We start from the raw sequence: 19965 nt of genomic DNA on the forward strand, positions 1-19965 counted from the left end.
CACGTTCAATGGAAGAGATGCGTGCTCGCGCCAGCACTTATATTCTTGACGAGGAGGACGATGCTTTCAAAAGAAAGCGCGCGAAACTGGAAAAAAGCGACACGTCACCCAAGCACGCGAAAAAAGATAAGAATGGCGAAGACAAGGGGGATGGCAAGCAGCAGAGACAAGATAAAGGGAAGGCGGTATTGAGGCCGACCAAGGAGCAGTTGTATCCACGGCGTGATGATTATGAACAACGCCGGCCATGGCAATCTAAGTCTCATCGCCAGCGGGAGGAAGCTGACATGGTGATGAACACAGATTTAACGGATATACTCCGCGAGGCGCATCATCAATAAAACGAAAATTCATGAAATTCGTGTCTAAAAATTCCAAGGATTCCCTGACGATCGGAATTTCCGATCGATACAAAGAATTACGGCGATCACTAGGTGGGACAAGCTTGATCCCCAAAGGGGCTTGCTGGAACCCTGAAGGTGGCGGCGATTCCACAAATGGCCTTTGACGCCTGGGAATCACCCCGCGGAAAGTCTGACGTGATCGCCGGTCCCGTAAACGATGTGCTGGGTAAGTCTCGCCAGAATACAACGAGCGCCATTAACTAGGCAAAAGTCTTGGGACCCCCAAATGGCCATTGGGACCCAAGCATGGTAAGCCCCGAGCGGGCAAAGCCCCGGGCGAAGCCCTCAAGAATGGAGGCCATTTATCCCTTTGGGGAAGATGTTTAAAGTCTTGGTGGAGAAATACCAAGCGACAAGCCCTAGTTAAAATTAACGCACAGAATCGTTAGGCGTAATTCAATCACATGACGCGTGAAAAATAGCGCAAGATATAAGGTCGGCGAATGAATAAGGTGGAAGGCGAGTGCTTAGTCACTCAGGATGTTGAGTATTTTATTACTCCGGGGCGTTCAACAATAAGAATGCGGCGATTTGCGAAGCGGCGACCACAAAATGTACGGCGAAAGCAATCCAACAAAATTTACAAAGTATTCAAAGGCGATATAAAAACTATGGCGAAAGGTTGCTTATATATAGGAATGGCGGAAAAGTGCATTACAGTGGGCGGTAAAGTCTAAGTAAAATTAAAATTACACTATTCATTATTTCTTTCTTCTTCTCCTATTTCTTCTTCTTCTTCTTCAGTTGCCGTCCAGAGGTGTTGGTCAATCAGAGGAGGATCATCAGGACCAACCAGTCCTTCAGCGGTGATCTCTTTCATTACTCCCATCGCGCTAAAATCAAGGTTCGGGAACAAATGTTGGGCCTGGTCTTTGGCGAGGTAGAAGCCGCGCTCGCGATTGTCATAGCCAATGTCAGCGGCTTGTTCCCTCGCCTCAGCGGCTTTGGCTTTCTCCATCGCCAGCTCGTCCTCTAGCCCTTTGATCTTCGCAAGGTGGGAAGTAATCTCGGCATCTTTCGTGGCGAGGGCTTCCCCATGAGCTTTGTCCGCCTTCTTGATTTGTTCGGACGTGGCTCGCATCACCGCCTCCATGTCAGACTTCGCCGAAGCCAAGGACTCAGTGGATTTTTTCTCTTGCTCCGCCAGCGCCTTTTTCACTGACTCCAGCTCAGCGCGCAATGCTTCGAGCTCTAACTCCTTAGCAACCAGCGCCTCGCCCCTGGCGGCCAAGTCCTTCTCAGCTTGGTCTTTTTCCTTTTTGCAAGCTTGGAGACTTGCATCGAGACCATCCGCTTCTTCCTTCATCAGCGCCAGTTGATCCTCCAGTTCGCCGATTTTAATTCCCGCCGTGCCAATCAACTTGTCGGCCTGAACTTTTTCTTTGCCCGCTTGGTCTAGCAGTTTGTCGAAGCGTTTCTTCCAAGCGGCGGCGTCCTCCTGGTGCTTGGCGTTCTCAGTCCTCAACCATTCAGTTTCAGCAGCGGCGACGTTGAAATTGTCAAACGCATGGGCAAAAATACACCCAGCGCGTAGAAGACAAGCAAGGGTTTCCTCCTTGGTTTCATTGATACCCCGGCTCAAAACTTCTTTCTCTATGGCGTCACGGTTGAGGCCGGTAAGCAAGAACTCTGAAGGTTCAATGGCGTTGGGAAGCATGTTGTAGTAGCTAGAGGAGCCGCCCTTATTACCAAGAGCTTGCTCGATCTGGGTCGCTTCAAAGGTGGCGGCGACATCAGGAGAAGGTCTCTCTTCGCGGCGAGGCGGGGGAGACACGGAGCGCCCATCATCTGTTGGGGGCGGGCTGGGAGGTGCGTCTTGGCGCGGGGGAGACCTGGGGGTTTCATTTTCTTTTTCTTTCCCCCCAGCAGGAGCATTGGAAGACGCGGCAGCTTTTGTGGCATTGACGGCGACAAGTTCCTCAACAGCCGAGGGTTGAGAAATGTTGGTGGTTGTGTCAGCGGCTGGTGACTGGTCGACAGAGGTAGTTGTGGCACCAGCGGAGGCGGCTGTGGCGCCTACAGTAGTGGACTTGGCGGCAGCTGCGGAATTGGGAGCCGGTACGGTGGTGGACTCGGTGGCCGTGGCGACGGAGGCTTTAGCAACTTTTTTGCCTTTAGACGCAGCGGCAATAGTGGGTTGAGCGCCGGGGTTGGAGGAGCCGGCGACAGAGGAGACTTTGACCAATTTCCTCCTTTTGGGGGCTTGGGCGCCTTCAGCTTGGTTCTCAGCACCGCCCCGCTTTTTCCCATCTCCCTCGTTGTTGAACTTTGGAGAAAAACGGGCCATTTTCCTCTCACGAGCTTTCAGGAGCTCGGCGTTGGTGAAATTCATATCTTCTGCAACAGTAAATAAGAAAAAAGGGGGGTCAGTAACAACATAAGGGATAGGAAAGAAAATAGAAATGATAAAAGAAAACTATAAGTGACCTAAATATTTGGGTGTCCTTGAGAGGCGAGCACCCTCAAGGACTGTTGAGCAGTCAAGGACAGGAAGGGGGGCGAGGAGATTCAAAAGGGCTTTGTCGTTGACAGACAAAGATTCTTCTGAAGGATCGGTAATCCCATTAGGCTTCTCCGTCCAGTAAAGGGGAAAAAGGGCACTCCCGTCCCTAAGGGTGAAGGCCTCTGGATAGGCGGGGTGAACCGCCACGCGGAAGTATCTTCGGGCAAAAGAGGACTTGGCGTTACTTTTATGAGGATTCAAGCATTTACGGCCAGCCCGGGCCTTTAAAGAAATCCACCCTTTATTTTTGATGGACTTGGGGTCAACATCGTAGAGGTAAAAGAAGCTGTTGGGAGATGGGGCGGTGCCAACAGCGGCGCACAAGATCTCAAAGCACCGGATGAAGGCCCAGGCGTTGGGGTGAAGTTGGCAAGGAGCCGCATTGATATCGCGGAGAACGGTCTGAATGAAGGGCGAAAAAGGAAGTCTGACTCCAAGCTCGCCGAACATATACTCATAGGCAAAAAAGAAATGAGATCCCTTTACATCGCCGTCGGCCCTGTGAAGCCAGGGGCGGTCTTGAGCACTGCAGGGCCAAATCCGGAGTTTGGCGTTTATCTCGTCATCATCAGACAAACCGCCAAGGCTACTTAAGAATTCCACGATAGTCTCCCTATCCTGGAATACGGAAGGTTGATCAATGGCCTCGGGTGAGGGCGCTATTTGGACTGGAAGGGGCAAGGTTGTGAAAGTTTTTAATCGGTATTGAGGGATCTCCGGGACCTCTAAACGGAGGCCGCCGGCTGCAGTAGAGTCAGGATCACTCCCAGAAGAAGAGGAGGTGTGATTAGGGGAGTTAGGGTTTGAAGCCATCTTCTATAATCAAATGAGGAAAAAGGGAAAAAGATGAGTAGAGATATGATGCAGAGACAAGGGAAGGAGGACTCACCGGAGAAGGATGTGAAGAGTGGGTAGCGGAAAGGGTGATAGGCAACGGCACCGGAGCGGAAGTTGGAAGAAGGAGCTTGGTAGGCAATAAGGGAGGTAAAAAACGGTCTCGGAAAAGGATGATCGTAGGGAAAAAGGGTTTTTATAGGCAGGGGGAGAAGTTGGAAAGGTGACGCGTGTTGGACACGTGTGGAAGATTGGAAGTCATGATGGTTTTTTGGGGAAGTGGAACGCGTGTGATGGGGTTTACTGCGCACGATGGGACAGTTATGAAAAGTGAAGTGACGGTTCCGGAGAAAGAGGAAAACTGATGTAACTGACGCGTCACGTGGAGCAGTTAGGGATTTGAAAGGTTTTTGAAATAAGAGGAAGCGCGAAAGGCCTCGCCACCATAGAAACCAAACGCCATCGCCTAACAAGTAATACCAGCATTAAAGTTTAGTCACTCGCCAGGGACATTGCCAGCCAACACTTGGGTGACCGGTACATGATCAATGTTTGCCGCCTTTCTCGCCGGCGAACGATCGCTCACCTGCTCCAACCAATCGCTAGTACGGAGCGATCGTTCTCGCCGCTTGTGGAATCGTGGACTTGTGGACTTGCCGGTTTGGGTTGTTCACCAAGACCAAAAATTCTTGTTTCCTTTCGTTTACGCCATGTTGGCGACGTAGTTTACTTCTTCTTTCTCAAGCCATGTTGGCAGCTTAGATCCCAGTGTACTATAGGATACATGTAAAGGCATTTAAAAGACACACTTAGCTCTCATACTTCGAGCTCGGTGTCTTGTGGACTAGTGAACTGGGCGAGCCCCTAGAGGGGCAACGCCCAGTGTGTAGCCCGCCCCTAGGCGAGGGCCTGGCCTTAAGTTGGGCCTCAGCCTCGGAGGCCCAATCGGCCCAACAGGTAGTGCCCAAGCTCTATAAATAGGAGGTAGTTACTAATTGTAGGGGACTTTTGCTCACTTTATGAAATAACACATGAAATTCAGCATTCTCATTCTCTCTCTTTAGCACATTCTTCCACTCTCTAGGTACTATCCCTTCCTTCAATGTTCATTCCCAGAACATACGCCTTAATAAAATGAATATAATTTAGTTATCATTCTGAATATGAATTCAGATCTTCTTTCCTCTATTATTTATTATAGGCAACTTCTGTGGTACCCTGAAATTTTTTTGGGTACGGTACCCCGACTAGATGAAATTGTGAAATTGAAGGGTGGAGAAAGAGAGAAGTTTAGACCTTTTAACTTTTGGTGGAATCTTAGACGGCATGCCGGTTGTTGCAACTCTTTTTAAGTTGGAATCTAGTGGTGGAAGTGAAAATGTATGCGATGTTAGAACAAGACAATTATTGACCACAATAAGGGTGAGATATGGAAATTGGTGTATGGCAAACGACAAGATAATGAGATAATCTACTAAAATGCTCATGAATGATGGTGCTAGAGGCTTTTAGAAATTAAAAAAATTAAAGATAAAGAAGTTTTACATCATTTAAGTATCCGTACCCTCATTTAAATTAAGGTACCACAACAAACACCTTATTTATAATGTGTTTGTTTCTGTATTTTGAACGGTTAAAAATCACATATGTAGCTCTGAAGCTACTCACATGAATTTATCCTTCGTTTTTCAATCATACGAATTTATCCTTCGTTTTTTTATCGATAGCTTTCCAAGCATGCACTTATTTTTTGAAATTCAATTTCAGATTTATCAAAAGAAAAAAACATTAGAATTGGATCCTCATATTTTTCAAAACAAAAATAATAAATTTCCAATATCAAGTCAAAGACAAACGAATTCAACCCCAGGCAGTATTTTCTCCTGCAGTTTCAAAGCACGCTTTCTGTTTTCCTCATGATCCCAAGTTTGGAAGTGCTTCAATTTCGGTTCAGTTGGTAACCTTGTATCAATAGTTATCTTCTGGAGTTCAACTGAACTCTGAACCAAGAACATAGCTAATTCAACTTCACACCATGCTCCACAAAACCCAACCAACTCTAACTCTTTAATGCTGTACTCGGATTCTATAGTTAATTTGTGTTCTGTTCTGAAAGTGGGTTTTGTATTTTGCATCTGCAAAATGTAAGAAAATCATATTCAGACTCAACTATCCTAGCTTTAGAGTATAGAAGATACTTGATGCACAACATCAAGAATCACACCACCTTACACCCGACAGGGAGGTGGTGGAACTTAGGAGGTAAGATGTTCTATTTTCAAATGATGCCTCAATTTTCTCTGCCACTAATAAATTTTCTTGGTGTCTCAATTCGCTCTCTCAATTAAAAGGGATATAAGTGAAACAATTACAGATTTATATTGTGGTATTAATTGATGTGTTGAAATTTTATTGGTGAGACGAAAAATGAGACACCATTTAACAACAGAAGATTTCAATCATAAGTTTACATAGTGATTTTTAAGTCCCCAATGGTTAGCTCAAGTGGTAAGAGCTAGGGGACATAAGGGTGTGGAGGGAAAGGTTCAGGGTTCGAATCCTGGAAAGGAACTTTGAAGGGATTTTCTAACTTACTAACAACTAACCACTAACATTTGACTATAAAAAAAAAACATAGTAATTTTTAATTGACATGTGATTTTTATTGGTAAGATTGAAATAACAAGACAGAATTTGGAGAAAGGGGATTTCAATCCTCAATTACTTTGACATCATATAATAGTGAGATTGGTGTGCTTTGCGCTTGTAATTAACATCTAAAATCATAATTATCTAAGGTTTTGTTTGGGAAAACAGCTTAATTAAACGCTTATGGTCATAAGTTCTTATCACACAAGCGCTTATTCATAAAAATAAGTTATATACAAGCATAAGCTCTTTTTCAATAAGCTATCATGATTAGTTTATGAAAATAAGGTACCATAAGCTGTTTGCATAAACTCTGTCAAACACTGACATAAGCGCTTATGTTATCAAATAAGCTAAAATAAAATAAGTTCTTCCAAACGAGGCCTAAATCAAACGTACTTAAGTGCCTAAATAAAAAGAAATAAATGGGTTTGGTACCATTTTCTTTCTTGTTGGTTGGTTCCCATGGCAGCAGAAATGGTAGAAGCAAGTGAGCTCCGAAGGTATACACGTTCGTTCGTTCGTTCGTTCGTTCTTCCTTCCTTTCTTCGTATCGTGTTTCTCTCCCCATTTCCATGATTTGTTCCGCTGTGTTTGTGTTTCAGTCGAATCGCAGAGATTCGGAAGATTTGCAATGGCGACGACGAATCGAACCCTTTGGATGGCCACAATTTGCTCAAAGACTGTGCTCTTCATGTTCAAGTTACGTATTCTTCATTTCACTCTCACTCTCACCTATATTCAATGACCTAACTTTTGAATTTTCCACTTTTCAGAGCAGAGTGCAGCAGATTGCATCCCAGTTCTCTGATTTTCATTCTTTAGGAATTCAAGATTTAGGTAACTCAACTCTCCATTTTCCTATGCAATGTATGTTGAATTTTGTATGATACATTCTCCAATTAGCCATTGTTGATTTTGCTTAATGTGTTCAATTTCAGATGCTTACTTGGAGCATTTGAAAGAGGAATTTAACAAGGTGGAGGTTGAAACCACCCATGTCGCCACCGAGATCGAGCTTCTCGCTACAACTCATAAGGATGGTCAGCTTAACTCAAATCTTTCATTTTTTATTTTTTACTATTAGTTTGAGTTCACCACCAATAGTTACTGTTATTGTTGTTTCTCCAGAGTCTATTCTCTTAGAGGCCAAACTTGAAGAATTGGAATGTTGTTTAGATTATGCATCAAAGGTTGGTACTTGCTTCTTGATTCTTATTTCTCTCATGAGAAGCAACTGATCATGTTTTATACTTTACTCTAGCTGATTCCCTTGCTCACTATGATGGAGCTCTACTTCAAGTTATGTAATTGACTCTATTGACCATCCTTTGGCTAATGAGATTTAGGGGATTTTCCATGTCGTAATTATATTTTGACAGCAGGTTTTACTAATTGTAGGATCAAAAGACATCAGAGGCTACCGAAGGCTTTGATTCTCCAATGCTGGCAGATGATTGTTTGAATTTGACCATTGTGAATATAGACAAGAATTTAGAGGTGTTGTTGACTAAGCCACACTACTTACTATTTAGGGCATTGAATCAATTTTAAACATGTGAAGAGTAATTATTTCGTAATCCTTTTTTCTGGATTTTTTGCACAGAAATCATTCTAGTGATTCTTTACTGTAACTTTGACATGAAGAGTATATTTTTTTTCTTCTATATTGCAGCAATTTGTACTTGATAATAAGATTGAAGAAATGAACTTAAATATAAAGTCTTTGGAGGATCTTCAGTGTAAGGTCAAATGGTAAGCTCAGTTAATCTCGCTTACAGTTTCAAATATTTATCTGTACCATGGCTTACTCATCTTGTTCTGTTGTTCAGGTTTGATGCTGTACAGCAGATTGAGGATGAATTGGTGGGTTTAAAAGTGCTTGAATTTGATGAGAATTGTATTAAGTTGTCTTTGCGGACTTATATGCCAACAGTAGGGGGTAGTTCATACACAGAGAGAGTTGAAGATAGCATTGATGTACGTGAGCTGAATCATGAGTTATTAATTGAAGTTGAGGGCAACATGAAGTTAAAGAATGTTCAGGTATCAAAATAGATTATTATTTCTTTATTTTACTTGTTTGTGAGAAGGATTTGTTCAATACATTTAAAAATTGGGTTCATCATTGACGTGGAAAACTACTGGCATGCCCCAAAAACTCTGTTAGGCATGAGCAGCTGTTTGAATGTAACCATTTAGATGAACTCTTTAGAAATCATGTGAGGCTTTTGAGTCATCAAATAATGTCTTCTTTGCTTCTTTGAAGTAGTTTCTTCTGTTATTTTGAAGTGTTTGTGTTTGTGTGTTTTGACTTTTGAGACAGACATTGACCAAGAAACTCAGGTCCAATCACCAAAGAAATGATTGTTTGTGGTTTAAGTTTGATAGTGAACTTTATTCTAAGATTTAATTGGCTTTATCTTTACCATTAATATCTTGTTAAAAGGTCAGATGATTACTATTTTTAAGTATCTTCAACTGTAATACTTATGCTAAATTTTTTGGGGATGGGGATGTAGTCTCAGAATTTGCTGGATATATGATTTGGTACAATAGTGTCTGCTTTTACTTTCTTCTTACATTCCTAGTACTGTTGTTGGGATTCTTATAAAATCTAGTGAGGAAATGAAACTCCAGTGCTCCACTGCACAATTCAAGTCATCAGTGATTTTATGAATGGAAATGAGGTTAGTTGAAAGCATAGGAACATTTAGGACATTATTTAGGGCAAGGGAAGACGATATTTTAAAATTTCCATGGCCACCAACTGGTGTATGAGTGGCATCAGCTACCGTTTTGGGATGCTTACCAGAGGAGGGTTGATAAAATGAGAAATGTGAAGAACAAAATGTGATATGGTTTGTAGCACCAAATTCAGTAACCCAGGAATCCTCAGAAAGTACGCCTGATGCATTAAGGAATAAAGGAATTGAGAACACAAAATCTTAGCTGCCATGGCCAGAGAATAAGTGTCAGAGGACTTCCTCACAGAATTAACTAGTATATGCAAAGTGCAAACAATTCAACTCATCCTTATTGATGGCTGAAGAAGTTCCAGTGGCTGTGTGCATCTTGTTGTGTATCTTACATGATCAGTGCTGGCTATGGTTAGGTCAAAGGGAGAAGATGGCAGCTGTATGAACAGTATCACCGGCAGCCTGTTGTCTGTTGCTCAAAAAGACCACAGATCTGAGTAGAAGAGGATAAGGTGAGCAAGGTGGGGCTTGACAGTTAACCAAACGGCATACAAACGCGCCTCCACGTTTGAGTGAACGGTGCATGAAGCTACATGCTGGAACAAGGAGGAGTGTGTGGAACCACTTCTGGCTTTGGGCTTTGGGGGATTGGATCAATCTCTGAATGGTGACCCTCCCATTAGTGATTATTTTGAAAACGGATGGCAGATCTGATGGTTGGCGACGGTCTTGATTGCCAGAGAAAAAGGATGTGCAACGAAGGCGTGGAAAACCTGTAATAGGGCAGTGGCAATGGAGGCTACTGCTATTGGATGACTGCCATGAAACTTGGGTTTTGATGCAGAAGCAGTCTTCTGGATTAGGAGCTCTAGTACCAATTTGAAAGTTGAATTGAATAATAAATAGGTGTCCTACAATTCTCAGCCTTATGCCAGTTCTGATAATAAATATAATTCTCTTAAAAACGGAAAGAATAACATGGCTGATATATAAAGCTATGACGTCCTAAAATATTGCTACATTGTTCACAACACACTTCACATGTGATGCTGGCATAACATAGCAAATTATTTGTTTCTCCTTTCCTAATCTCCTCCTTCAAGAGGTGACCATTGAATGCTTTTGATATCAGTGGTTTGGTTATGCTTTATGGACTGTATATAAAAACATTAAGTTACTCATCAATTTACTTGAGCACTTTAGTATTTTCTCTTGATGGCTGTATTGATGTTTTTTTTTGGTTTTTTTATTCAGGTTTTTCCAAATGATATACATGTGAATGACATTGTCGATGCTGCAAAATCTGTCAGGTCTGCCATTTCCCTTTTGTCCCCTTTAGCTTGTCTTTGTCTCTTCCCCTCCCTCCCCAAATTCTGTATGGCTATAACTCATTTTTAACTATCATTTACCATGCAGTAAATTCTCATTGCAGTGGTTTATACAAAAAGTGCAAGATAGAATTATACTAAACAAACTTAGGCATCTTGCAGTAAAGGATGCTAATAAATCAAGGTGAGACTATTATATAGCCCTTTGACTTAGATGTTATTTGTTAGATATAAATAAGTAGGATACCTTTTAATAATTGTAAATAGGTAGCATAATCATTGTAAATAGGCTAACAATGATATTGTACATTTATTGCACCTATTATATATAATGAACTACGATATGTAGTTGAAACACAGATTCACTAAATGACTGTTGTCTCCTTCTTGTTAATCAACATTATTAAATTTGGAAGAGTAGTGTTCTATTCACTATTTTACACCTCATTGTAGATATTCTCTTGAATACCTGGACAAAGATGAAACTATAGTAGCTCATATGTTTAGAGGAATTGATGCATTCATAAAGTTGTCTCATGGTTGGCCAATATTTGACTCTCCATTGAAGCTGATATCTATCAAGGGATCGGATATTTTGAAGAGAAGTCCTCTAAGTTTTCATTGCAAAGTTAAGGTGAGGGGATGTCACTCTGTATTAGCTAATAGCTATGAAAATTCTCAGACATTTATTTTTTCCTTTTGCTCTTTGGATGTGTCCAAGCATTCTCAATGTGGTTTTCACCTCAACATTTTCATAATAATTATTTATTTAACCTACTGAAATTTTTGAGTGAAGTCCTTCATTCCTTCTAAATAATAAATAGAAAACTTATTCAGTGGCTTAGCCAATATGTTAGTCTATGAGAGGAGGGAGATCAAGATTGTTCTTCAAGTGACCACTGCTGAAGATGTAGTTCCATGGTGTGAGTACCGTGGCCATAGCCACTTTAATGACAGAATCTAGAGTGAAAAGTGATGTGGCCATGCTACTCCAGAGCAGCTCACTCAATGTGGTTTTATCTTTATCTTCAGTGTGTCATGGGTCCTAAAATAAAGAATTATATTTATGTTAGGGATGTGTTTGTGAATCACTACTAATTCACAGGTTGTCTTTCTCCATGCACCTAATAGATATTTGGCAGGTCATTGTTTGGTACTCTAAAAATTTCCCCAAAATTTCCATTTTTTACATGTGTTATGTTATAATTGGAGAACATTAAAATCTGCACCTTTAACGATGCACTTAATCACGTATGTCACATGAGTTGCAAACGTTTGGCACTGAAGACATTTTCTCCTCATCCCATGTCATTATTTTTTATCATGACCTGATAACAATAAATGATTGGAAGATTTCTGTGCTGACATTTTTCTTGTGGAATGATTTTTCAGAATTTGGCAAACTCTTTAGACATTCATATTCGGCAGAATATATCGAGCTTCGTAGATGCTGTTGAAAAGGTGCTTATAGAACAGTTGCAGCTTGATCCTCAAGCCGGTGATAGTTCTGACTGAGGATATTTGCATATCTATGATGATCATTGCAGATGCCTCTACTATATGTGTGGTTTCACTGAATCACACGTGCCTCTACTATATATTTATAAATGTCTTGTAAGAAGAGTAGTAAGCTGCTGACTTAATTTTTGACAGGAAATGGACATGCTATTGCTAAGTATGTGTCACATTTGAATGCTCTTGATCAGTTAAAATACTACGATATAGAATTGAAAAATTTGCACGAGTAATCCGCTAGATCGTGATGAACACAGAAGCTTTCATGTTTATAAGGTGATAAAATACTATGATAGAATTGAAAATCTAAGTGTAAGTGTGTAACTTATTATTTTGACGTCAAATAAAAAAAAAAGAATAAAACATCTTAACCATTAATAAGAAAACTAATAAAGCATCTCAAAAAGAAAACTAATAAAGGAATGAATGTAAACAAATCCGTGACATTTATTATGAATGAAGAAATTAGAAAAAAGAAAAAGTTGTCAAATAAAACAAGTAGAAATCAATTAACCCTAGAGCGATCCCCACACACGAAGTCAAAATTGGTTGTGGCATCCCACTCAATCACACTAATAGAATTTCCAATTGCAAACGGAAAACACGAGATTGATCGGGATCACTGGAATTTTCATCATCTCCATCAAGAACAGCAAAGCTCTCATCAAACTCGAACATTTGCTTAACTTGACTCATGATACTTTGTATTATCTGCTCAAGCCATTCATTGGGGAAGTCTTCATGGGATAAGTTCAACCGAAGAAAATCCTTACCCTTCTCCTCCTGGAAGAAGATTCTGCAGCCAACTTCATTACGATGGTGGAGCAAGGTTTCGATGGACCTCACATGGTTTGAGTTGATCGAGCGCGAAACAACATTGAAGATGATATTGAACTTATCTGCGGGCATGAGCTTTGGGGGTTGCTGCTCTTGTTCATAACCATTGAAGAGGCTACTCATGCGGTAAACGTAAGGCGCTTTTAAATCACATGTATTCTCCTCTAATAGACCAATCATATTCGTCGAGCCTGATAGGTACCCTTCAATTGAACTTGATTCTGAATATGTCATGGTAATCAAGATGCATATGTAAGTAAATATAATTAATACAAAAAAATATAAATAAATATAGAGTTCAACGTATGTATGACTTACCTGGTTGTGCAGAAAATAAAGAAGGCATGGTTAATTCTCCTTCTTCTGAAATCCTATTCTTGCTTGTGTCCTCAGATTCTCCGTGCAAAGTTTTCTTAATTAGGGAAATAGCTCTTATATAAAGAAGCTGATTTTATTTTTTATTTTTGGGCCATGGATACTTGGATAGCAAGTAACTAATTAGTCTAAATGGTTCTGTATCTTTGACGTGATCATAAATCTATCATCAAATATTTATTTTTTTTAACCTATCATCAAATATTCGATTAGGCATCAGATTTTTTTTCCCCATTCATGGATAAAAGATATTGTGAACAATTTTATCTTGATATCAAAATGTAAATTAAGAATATGGAAAAAAGTGATATGATATAGAATGTTTAGATTTGAAAGATTTGTTTAAATAAGCCAATGGACATTGGACATATGACAGAAGAAATTTTATCTAATGGGTTGAATTTAGTAAGAGGATTTTCGAAAAAAATTAAAATGTTAAGGACTAAGGAGCCTTTTGAGAATTTCTCTGGAAACAATTGTTCACAATTAATCAGTGTGTTAGTGCATGTTTCTTGAAAAATAAATCTTATTAAAACCAAAAAAAAATAAATCTTATTTTTAATTATTTCGAGATGTTGCTTTGATTACCATGAAGAATCGGTGGTTTGCAAAGGTTTACTTTTTGAAACTTTTATAACCTATTCTTATCTTAAAAACTCAATTTAAAATAAAAAAAATTAAATTCATATATTTAAATTTTTTTATTAACCTGATCATATTTTTTTTTCTTTTTTACGGAACCTGATCATAGGTTTGAAATCAAATTAAAGTGAGAATTTTATTTTTATAATATGATTGTATATTATGAGATTTTGTCTCCAACTTATACAATTAAATCAATTTTTAGCTGTTTTTTACAAGAGATAAGTAAAACAAAACGAGAACGAAAGAAAAAAAACTTCAAGGCAACTAGTTTAGTTCAGGGACTAGTTTCTATAGCATCCGCTAAAAGAAAAGGAATGAGATCAACATGAGGATTTTGGACTCATGTTGATCTCATTCCTCTTTTTTTAGCGTTCCTTGCTACCAAAGGTGACAAACAGCAGTGAAAGCCATGAAATTAAACTCTTGAACCAGCGCCTTAATCCAAGTCGTGGTGGTGTCTTTCAATTTCTGATCATCTTTAATTTTTAAAATTTAAAATTAAGTAAATGTGATATCTCAATAACTTTTAATTTTTTTTTTACATTTAGTGATTATATGAAATAATACTATTTTATATGAAGAATCAATTTTACCCTTTTCGCTGTCTAATCAATTTTTTTACAATAAAAGAAGAAAAGAAGAATAGTGTTTACTGTTTATCTATCTTGCTCCCCATCCCAGATAATCTTCCCTCCTCATCCTAACAACCTTAATCTCTATTGCTTTTTTTTATTCATGGAAAAAGTTTATATTCCTGCATCTTATAAAATTTTCGTTGCAGAAACTAATCTTGTTTCCTGGTTTTCGGCAACTCTGTTCTTTTATTTTCTCCTTGGGTAATATTTTATTGGCTTGCAAATAAGGGTTGCAAAATAAAATCACTATAACATCAAACTTACTAGATTTACCATGAGAAATTCATCATTAATGGTCTAAGGTTTGTCAAACTCCAAATCTGGTTGCAAATTTTTTATCAAAATTCTGCAGCAAATTATTTTCAACCTTCATGTGTATGTTTATCAGGGAAACATTTTCATAGGCAAAAACTCAATGAAGCTTTGGTTAATGAAGAAATTCACAATAAAACACATCAGCTCTGAACCCCCCCCCCCCCACAAAACAAGACATGAAGTAAAGGAGCCTAGAAGTAAACTTCATTTGCTCAAGAGGGAAATTTTCAATATTATTTTAACTTGGCACGTAAAAATCACCAATCACCCCCTCTAAATCCACTTCTGAAACTCTCAGCCTCTGCTTTCTTTTGCTTCACAACTTCGAGTATCTTGGGATTGAAGAAACGATCACGGACGTATTTCCTCTCCTCGGCTTGTATCTCCTTGATAGGATTAGGATATGGGTTTGGAGGAGGTCTCTTTCCTTGAAGACGAGCGATTTGCTTCAAACGACTATATGCTTGCTTCTTCGCCTTTTTCTCTGCTCGATATTCCGTCTAGGAAGCAAAAAACATCCAAGTGATTAGTACAGGACAAGGGGAAAATAAACTGCAGAGAGAACAGTTTAAGGAACCAATTCTGGTTACATACATCGGCTACAGCCATAGCTTGTTCCTCGCCAATGCCATGCTTTTTCAACTCAAGAACCCTCAAGGCAAATATACGAGATGGAGGGGGATCAAAAGCACAGAACCTGTTGAACTCAAATCATTAATCATGAATATTGATAATTGATTTTTGAATTTGGTGCTTCAATTTTATTATTACCATTAAGGCTAGAGCTTATTTAAGAGCTATACTTGATGCAAATAGAAGCAAATTGAAAAAAACTGCCATACTCTATGAATCTATATCTGCCATGAATTAGTGACTATTCCATAGAGTAATGCATAGAGAATTGATAAAACTAGCTATTAATTTTTTTAGTACCATATATAATACAAAAATAAAAATAAAAAGTAAAATGAATTGTAAGAAAGCAAGTAAATCATACCCTAATTGGTGGAAGAAAAACACTTGCGGACCTCAACCATCAAGAAAACATAAAATGCAAGGAATTCTAATAGAAGCTAAGAACTAACTGATTACAACCAACAATGCAACTAACTACAGCTACAACTGGCTACAGTAGTTAATATAACTGTCACTAACAGAAACAAACAGCATATACCAAAGCCTTCACCAAAGCAAGAAACTGAGACTACCTATATGGCTATATCACTCTTAGGCTATGTTTGGATTGATGGAACACAACGGAGCGGAACGGAACGGAATATAATGGAATGGAATGGAGCGGAATGGAACGGAACAAAAATTACATTTCATTGTTTGGGTATTTTATAATGGAACGGAACAAAATTTCCACTTCATTATTTGGACAGCGGACGGAGCGGAATCAGTTATAACTTTTTTCTCCCTATATTACCCTTTCTATTTTTTATTGTTTTACCAAAACTTTCGAAAAATAATTATCATCTTTTTCACAGCAAGAAATTTATCTTCCCATTTTTGTAATAAAGTAGAAATTTATATTCTCATTTTATTTTACTTTTTTTAATTCAATTATTTACTGCCAGCGGTTAATTTAAAAAAAAAGGAAAGAACACAGTGAACGTCAAAGAAAAAGAACGCAGTAAGCCAGCAAGCAACCTTTGAATTCAATTTCCATGTGCAGCTTGTATGATGAAGAAAAAAACAAATATGATAAATTTATCTTCCCATTTTTGTTATAAAGTAGAGAATAGTTATAAATTTAGCCGGGTCAGTAACTTTGAAGAGAAAAAAACATAAACGAATGAGTTTTGCATGGTGGAAAGATGATAATATGAACACCGAAAAAAGTCCAAAAATATGAAGCTTTTTTCACAATTGAGGCAAAATCAAGCAAGTAAAGGGAGAAGAGTGGGGTAAATACATGGGGTTATGGAGGGAGTTACATACACAAGGGTAAAAGAGTATTTTAATAATTTTATTAGACTTCAGTTTTTTGCTCCATCCCATTCCTCCTAAATTTGGGGGGAACAAAAGTGGGGGAAATTAGTGGTATCTGATGGAATGTGTGCCACTAGGATCCATCCCTTTCCATCCATTTTTAATTAATCCAAACAAAGGACCTCTTGCTCCATCCCCTCCACTCCATTCCACTCCATCACCTTCCCCCAATCCAAACGAAGCCTTAGAGAAGTTGTGAAGCAGGTTATTGCTCAACAGTCCACCACATCAGTAGTTCTATATTCAAGAAATCAGTCCACCCCCCAAAAGGGCAATTCCAAAAAATTTAAGAAAAAGGATGAGAGAAGATAACACTTAGTTCATGTTTCCACAGTTTTGACATAAAGGAACTCAGGTTATATGCTTGAATCCACTCAAAAGTAACTCCAGGTAAGATATATTCATTGTAACACGAGAACATAACCAAATACCAAATGCTCTCAAAAAACAATGAATCTGTTGCATAAAGATATTTGTGCAACGGATAAAGCTCCTCTAGAGAGGGAGGCTCTCTGTAAAGTGAAAAAGGATGAATCCACTATTGATTTAGTTTAAAGTGAAAAAGGATGCATCCACTTTAGTGGAGCTTTTTCCTGTGAGCAACATATATGATTGGTACTGGGAACAAGGCTACACTCACATAGTTCATTTTTTAACAAACATGTTAGCTGCTAAGTGCTAACATTAGGTGTTAAAACAAACTAAGCATTTTATGATTGTATCTAGAAATTCAGATGAATAATAATATTTAAGAGAAAGAAGCAATCTAAAAACTACCATCCAAAAGCACTACAGGTAGAAAACAAGCACAAAAGTACTTGCTTAGTAATCCAATTGAAAATTGAAGCCTAACATTTCCCCAGTCATGTCATGAATCAAAATTTAGAATGTCAACTACAATTATTCCTCACATCATGATCTAGAAACCAAACTCATAACTAGATCTTATAGCGTTAGAAAAATACTGAAAAGATGCTTGAGCATTGTAACTGGAATAACAATAGAGAAGAGAAAAAGGGAAATACCTGATGGGATCATGGTACTTAGATTCTGGGTATTTTTTATAAAACTTTTTCACATAAACATCCTCAGGAAGAGTGATGGTCTGAACTTTTTCCCCAGCTCGAGGAAATGTTGCAGGTGGTGCTCTGGTAACCACAATCAAAACAAAATATTGAGTTTTCACCTTACGGCAGAAAAGATTAACACTGCTTAAATAAATTATCTAAATAAAAATTCAGTTGCAAAACATGGCATCAAACTCAAAGTTTAGTGTTGACCAAGACTGGGAAATATGAACATTACAAGCACCATAACTCCTGGTGGTGTGAACGCGGGAAAAAAAAGTTAAGAAACAATCTTTGAAAAACTATACCTTTTTGGAGAAAATGAAGCGTCTTTGTTTACAACCCAGATGGGAGCTTCACAAATAGCACAAGAAAATACTGAATAGAAAATAAAAGACGCCAATTAACTGCAAGTGAGAGCTAAAAAGAAAGATTAGGAGATTAACTGTTCCATTGCTTTGAGCCACACAGGTTCTGCCTTGGCCAAACCCTTCACAAGCTTCCTGGTTCGAGAAAGCAAATCTCCTTTCATAAACGACATTGTTTAAACTTTCTTTGCTCTTCGTGCTTTCTGTTGCTAGCTGCTACAATGTCCCTCTTGATATTGCTAGCTACAAGAACCATAAATAAACTAAGATGGTAGAAGAACATAGCTGAGTGCCTGAGTCACTAAAATCATACTGGGGTTTTTAAGTGAATCTGGTTCATTGACTGCCCATCTGAACCGGTTCAAATAAAGTTAGCTTTCATGCAAGATTTTTATAAGATTTTAAAAAATTAAATTCTTAAATATACACATATTACACCTATGAAGATTAGGGGTGTTCACAGTCTGGATTGGTTCGGTTTTGAGGTAAAAATTCATCTGATTATTTTTACACCACAAAAACTATAAGCCTATGCACATGTAATGTACACTAGGCACTTTTTATTGCGAGACGATATGACTATTATGAACCTCAAACCTAAGTCCATCTAAATTTGAGGTCTTACCATCTTGGAAGCTATTATTTTCTACCTGATCCATGTTCCATAAGAACCCATAACCAATAACTGAAACAATAAAACCCTCTAGGATATCATTTCCATCAGAATTCCACCAAGAAGCAATCAACATTTAACATACATTACATACATACAAGGTGAAAGTCAAGTAACAAGCATAAAGTTGCAAAATGAATAGCATATGCAATATGATTTCAAAATCAACAGTGGTTACTCAATGAATAGCATATAGTGAAAAACAAAAGTGAAAGTATGGTAACAGAACAATAACATTGGTTAGTGAGTCTTACTCGCGGTGGTAGGACGACGAAGGGCGGCGAGGCAGAGAGAGTGAGTGATCTCCTCACCGGAAACAAGGTGACAATGGGGATGGACGGCAAAACCCTTTTCTTCAAATTGCTCGAGACTGCTGGAAACGAACGTGCTGGGAGTGGCGATCAGAGAGAGAGAGCTGCAAGGAGGATTGGATTTCACACCCCACTCATTAGAAATGTCACCCCAATTAAAACACTTTCGAAAACTTAATTTCCGAAATATTTCGGAACTTTAAAATCCGAAGTATTTTCTCACTCAAAAATGGGGTGTTACATTGTATTTTGCACTATTGGATATAAAAATCACGAATTAATTTCGGAACTTAAAATCCAAAAATGGAGGGTATGAAATCTAGTAGTGGGGTGAGAAATCTAACCCCCGCAAGGGGTTAAACGTTCAAGAGTTGGGTTGGTTTTATTCTTACATCGTAAATATAAATTGCACTCTCGAGAAATTGATCGATATACCTTCGAGTTAGGTTGGGTTTGAGATAAAATACCAAAATGATTTAATGAAATTGGTTTATTTGATTTATGATTGGGTTGACAATTAGTATAGTACTCGCCCTCCTCTCGTATTTTTCAAAAGTACTATATCCGGTCTCACACCCGCTTGGGTAAGTCCAAGGACCTCCCCCTACCCAACTCATATGTCCCCTAACTCTTACCACTTGAGCTATCTTACGAAGACGTATTCGTAACCTTTATAACATCTTAGTATTTATATGTATAATGTTTGTATCCGTATTTATTATTCCATGGTCGTGTATACATTTTGGGGTCTAGCGAAAATACTATACTAAATTTTTTTACAAGAATCTTAAAAGAAATTTAATATATCATAT

The 19965-nt window shown here is 38.6% G+C and overlaps 4 protein-coding genes across 4 annotated transcripts; 1 reads left to right on the forward strand and 3 right to left on the reverse strand.

Annotated features, from left to right (window-relative positions):
• Positions 1-689: 689 nt before the first annotated feature.
• Positions 690-2736, reverse strand: LOC130724814 (uncharacterized). Its single transcript, XM_057576089.1, has 2 exons — positions 2094-2736; positions 690-763 (listed from the first exon to the last, which is right to left on the reverse strand). The coding sequence occupies exons 1-2, from the start codon at positions 2734-2736 to the stop codon at positions 690-692; spliced, it is 717 nt and encodes a 238-aa protein (XP_057432072.1).
• A 4086-nt stretch (positions 2737-6822) lies between these two features.
• LOC130726092 (uncharacterized) lies at positions 6823-12165 on the forward strand. Its single transcript, XM_057577316.1, has 12 exons — positions 6823-6893; positions 6996-7092; positions 7167-7230; positions 7332-7433; positions 7522-7583; positions 7792-7890; positions 8066-8145; positions 8223-8436; positions 10344-10399; positions 10506-10601; positions 10871-11051; positions 11810-12165. Exons 1-12 carry the CDS (start codon positions 6856-6858, stop codon positions 11930-11932), a joined length of 1212 nt encoding a protein of 403 aa, XP_057433299.1. The 5' UTR covers positions 6823-6855; the 3' UTR covers positions 11933-12165.
• Positions 12166-12289: 124 nt separating this feature from the next.
• On the reverse strand, positions 12290-13164 carry LOC130726093 (uncharacterized). Its single transcript, XM_057577317.1, has 2 exons — positions 13088-13164; positions 12290-12990 (listed from the first exon to the last, which is right to left on the reverse strand). Exons 1-2 carry the CDS (start codon positions 13113-13115, stop codon positions 12500-12502), a joined length of 519 nt encoding a protein of 172 aa, XP_057433300.1. The 5' UTR covers positions 13116-13164; the 3' UTR covers positions 12290-12499.
• A 1537-nt stretch (positions 13165-14701) lies between these two features.
• LOC130726864 (uncharacterized) lies at positions 14702-19312 on the reverse strand. The gene is made up of 5 exons (XM_057578184.1): positions 19097-19312; positions 18248-18412; positions 17760-17882; positions 15334-15436; positions 14702-15239 (listed from the first exon to the last, which is right to left on the reverse strand). Exons 2-5 carry the CDS (start codon positions 18340-18342, stop codon positions 14997-14999), a joined length of 564 nt encoding a protein of 187 aa, XP_057434167.1. The 5' UTR covers positions 18343-18412; positions 19097-19312; the 3' UTR covers positions 14702-14996.
• Positions 19313-19965: the final 653 nt, after the last annotated feature.

The sequence above is a fragment of the Lotus japonicus genome, chromosome 6 (genome assembly GCF_012489685.1).
Source record: "Lotus japonicus ecotype B-129 chromosome 6, LjGifu_v1.2".
Taxonomy (NCBI): domain Eukaryota; kingdom Viridiplantae; phylum Streptophyta; class Magnoliopsida; order Fabales; family Fabaceae; genus Lotus; species Lotus japonicus.